The sequence below is a fragment of the Rhamphochromis longiceps genome, linkage group LG15, assembly GCF_057381845.1.
Source record: "Rhamphochromis longiceps isolate RC_006_pf linkage group LG15, R_longiceps_female_GT1.1, whole genome shotgun sequence".
Lineage (NCBI taxonomy): Eukaryota > Metazoa > Chordata > Actinopteri > Cichliformes > Cichlidae > Rhamphochromis > Rhamphochromis longiceps.
Genome location: NC_140571.1, coordinates 29,521,896 through 29,524,869, shown reverse-complemented (window position 1 = coordinate 29,524,869; position 2,974 = coordinate 29,521,896). Strand labels below are relative to the sequence as shown.

Here is a 2,974-nt window from a genome sequence, read left to right as displayed (position 1 = left end):
CACCACAGGCCCTGGCGTAATGTGAATGTCCTCAGCCAACACCACAGGCCCTGCTGTAATGGGGATGGCATCAGCCAGTAGCACATGCCCTTGTGTATTGTGGATCGCATCAGCCAGCAACACAAGCCCTGGTGAAATGTGGATGGTTTCGGCCTGCACCACAGGCCCTGGTTTAATGTGGATGGCATCAACGAGTAGCACAGGCCCTTGTGTAATGTGGATCACATCAGCCAGCAACAGAGGCCCTGTTGTAATGTGGATGGCCTCATCTACCAACACTGGCCCAGATGAAATGTGGATGGTATTGGCCAGCACCACAGGCCCTGGTGTAATGTGAATGTCCTCAGCCATGACCACAGGCCCTGATGAAATGTAGTTGGCCTCAGCCATGACCACAGGCCCTGGTGAAATGTAAATGTCCTCAGCCAGTAGCACAGGCCCTGTTGTAATGTGGATGGCCTCATCTAACAACTCTGTCCCTGGTGAAATATGGATGGTATTGGTCAGCACCACACACCCTGGTGTAATGTGAATCGCCTTAGCCAACACCACTGGCCCTGGTGAAATGTGCATGATATCGGTCAGCACCAGAGGCCCAGGTGTAATGTGGATGGCATCAACGAGCAGCAGAGGCACTGGTGGGGTGAAGATGGCCACACAGCAATCACTGTCCCTGATGTAATGTGGATGGTAGAAGCCGGCATCACAGGCCGTGATGTAATGTGGATCGCCTCAGCCAAAAGCACAGGCCCTGGTGTGGTGAAGATGGCCTCACGGGAAGCACTGTCCCTTGTTTAATGTGTATGGCCTCAGCCAACAACAGTGGCCCTGGTGAAATGTGGATTATATTGGCCAGCACCACAGGCCCTGGTGTATTGTGAATATCCTCAGCCAGTAGTAAAGGCCCTTGTGTTTTCTGGAACGCATTAGCCGGCAACACAATCCCTGGTGAAATGTGGATGGTATCATCGAGTAGCAGAGGCCCTGGTGTAATGTGGATGGCGTCAGCCAGCACCACAGGCCCTGGTTTGGTGATGATGGCATCACAGGAAGCACTGGCAGTGGTGTAATGTGGATGGCCTGAGTCAACAACACTGGCCCTGGTGATATGTGGATGGAATTGGCCAGCACCAAAGGCCCTGGTGTAATGTGGATGGCATCAACGAGTAGCACAGGCCCTGGTGTAATGTTGATGTGCATGGCAGGCCGTCTTCGACTTCGACTGCGCCTTGGCGTAGCACTCCTTGTTGTTTTATCTTTGGTTTTATGTTCACTAGGTGACTGTACGCTAATTACTTATGACAGAGACACGCTCCTGAATCTTCGGTTTTCCTATCCCCAACGACTGGACCTCTGTGGGACCTTGGGCGATGCAATCCCCTTGATGCCCGTTTCCCCCACCAGTGTGACCTACTTACCTTTTTCCACTCTGCGTAAGAAACGCTTCAGGAAACGGGGTAGAAGGAGTGGCGTTCGCTTCCGCTTCAAGGCTTATCTTAGAGCCATGGCTACGGATTACCCTTTTACAAGCCGTGAGCTTTCACGTTTCATCCACTATTCCAGGAGCCGCTCCGCGGTTAAACTGTTGAGTCATCGTTGGATCTGACTTGCTGGCCTTCAAACCTACCCTGCCTGCCCAGTGGCTTGCCTCCCTGTTCGGTCCTGGATAACGTCGCTCGGTCGTGGTGTTCAACATAACAACCTCAGCACTCTGCGACGGGCCACCGCTAATGACCTAGCTCCTCGGACTCGGATGGCTTTATTTAACGTCAGGTCTCTCTCGAATAAGGCTTTTCTCTTAAATGACTTTTTCCTCACCACGGGACTGGACGTTCTATTTCTGACAGAGACGTGGACTTCTCCAGGTGAGTTCATCCCCTTCTCTGAGCTTCTCCCTCCTGACTGTGCTTTTTTTTTTTTTAGCTCACCAAGGCTCACTGGCAGAGGTGGCGGCTTAGCCTCGGTTTTTAAAAACAAACATGAAGCTCGGCTGCTATCCTCCCCCATCTACTCTAGCTTTGAAGGTCAGTTATTGGAGCTGACTGGCTCTCGGACTACTCTGTGTGTTGTGGTTTATCGTCCGCCTAAATACCACAAGATGTTTATTTCTGAATTTACTGACTTTTTGGGATCCATTCTTTTTAAATATGGCTTTGTTATTATTTCTGGTGATTTTAATATACATGTCTGCTGTATGGATGACCAATTGGCCAAAGATTTTCTTGCATTGACTAACTCTTTTAATCTTACTCAGTGGGTGAATGAACCAACCCATGTTAAAGGCCATACCCTTGATTTGGTCTTTACATATGGCGTGGATATATGCATTAAGGATATTAGAAATACTGGTCTTTCCGACCACTCCCCGGTTATCTTCGATGTTGACCTAGGTAATATCGGATTACACCTTGAGGCTCCTCTTTGCCCTATGCGTACTGTTAATGCTGATACTGTGGTGAATTTCTCTGCTTCTTTTGTGAATTCTGCATCTATTACGTCAGATTGTCTTACCCCTCATACGGTTGAGAATTTTGCCAATACCCTGTTAACTACATGTTCCTCCATCCTCGACATTGTTGCACCTATTAAAATGAAGCGCCCCAGAACTTATTCACAATGCTGGTTAAGCGACTCTGTTCGCGCTCTACGACGTGTGTGTCGGCGTGATGAGAGGAGGTGGAGGAAAGATAAACTCCAGGCATCTTACGACATCCTACGTATTAGCTGAAGTTTCAAACTGCTGCCAAAATGGCTAAAGCAGCTTTCCTTTCAAAAATTATCTCTACCAATGGTAACAATCCTCGAATTTTATTTAAAATTTTTAACTCTGTGGTTAACACCTGCCCCACTATGCCGCTACCGTGCTCTCCGGTTCCTTGCGAACAATTTTTTAATTATTTTTTAGATAAAGTTTCATCTCTTAAATCTGCTCTTCCTTTAATGACAGGCCCTGCATTTATCCCTGACTGTTCCT

The 2,974-nt window shown here is 48.5% G+C and overlaps 1 protein-coding gene across 1 annotated transcript; it reads left to right on the top strand.

The window, feature by feature from the left end:
- Nucleotides 1-1,384: 1,384 nt before the first annotated feature.
- Nucleotides 1,385-2,728, top strand: LOC146652916 (uncharacterized). Its single transcript, XM_085381233.1, has 3 exons — nucleotides 1,385-1,532; nucleotides 1,641-2,390; nucleotides 2,502-2,728. The coding sequence occupies exons 1-3, from the start codon at nucleotides 1,385-1,387 to the stop codon at nucleotides 2,726-2,728; spliced, it is 1,125 nt and encodes a 374-aa protein (XP_085237359.1).
- Nucleotides 2,729-2,974: the final 246 nt, after the last annotated feature.

What these genes read in the sequence shown, in the direction of transcription:
- LOC146652916 (XM_085381233.1), top strand. Translation starts at nt 1,385, where the DNA reads ATGCCCGTTTCCCCCACCAGTGTGACCTACTTACCTTTTTCCACTCTG. An exon ending in GGATTACCCTTTTACAAGCC is followed by an intron (nt 1,533 to 1,640) that starts GTGAGCTTTCAC and finishes CTGCCTGCCCAG; the next exon opens with TGGCTTGCCTCCCTGTTCGG. An exon ending in TATCTTCGATGTTGACCTAG is followed by an intron (nt 2,391 to 2,501) that starts GTAATATCGGAT and finishes CTATTACGTCAG; the next exon opens with ATTGTCTTACCCCTCATACG.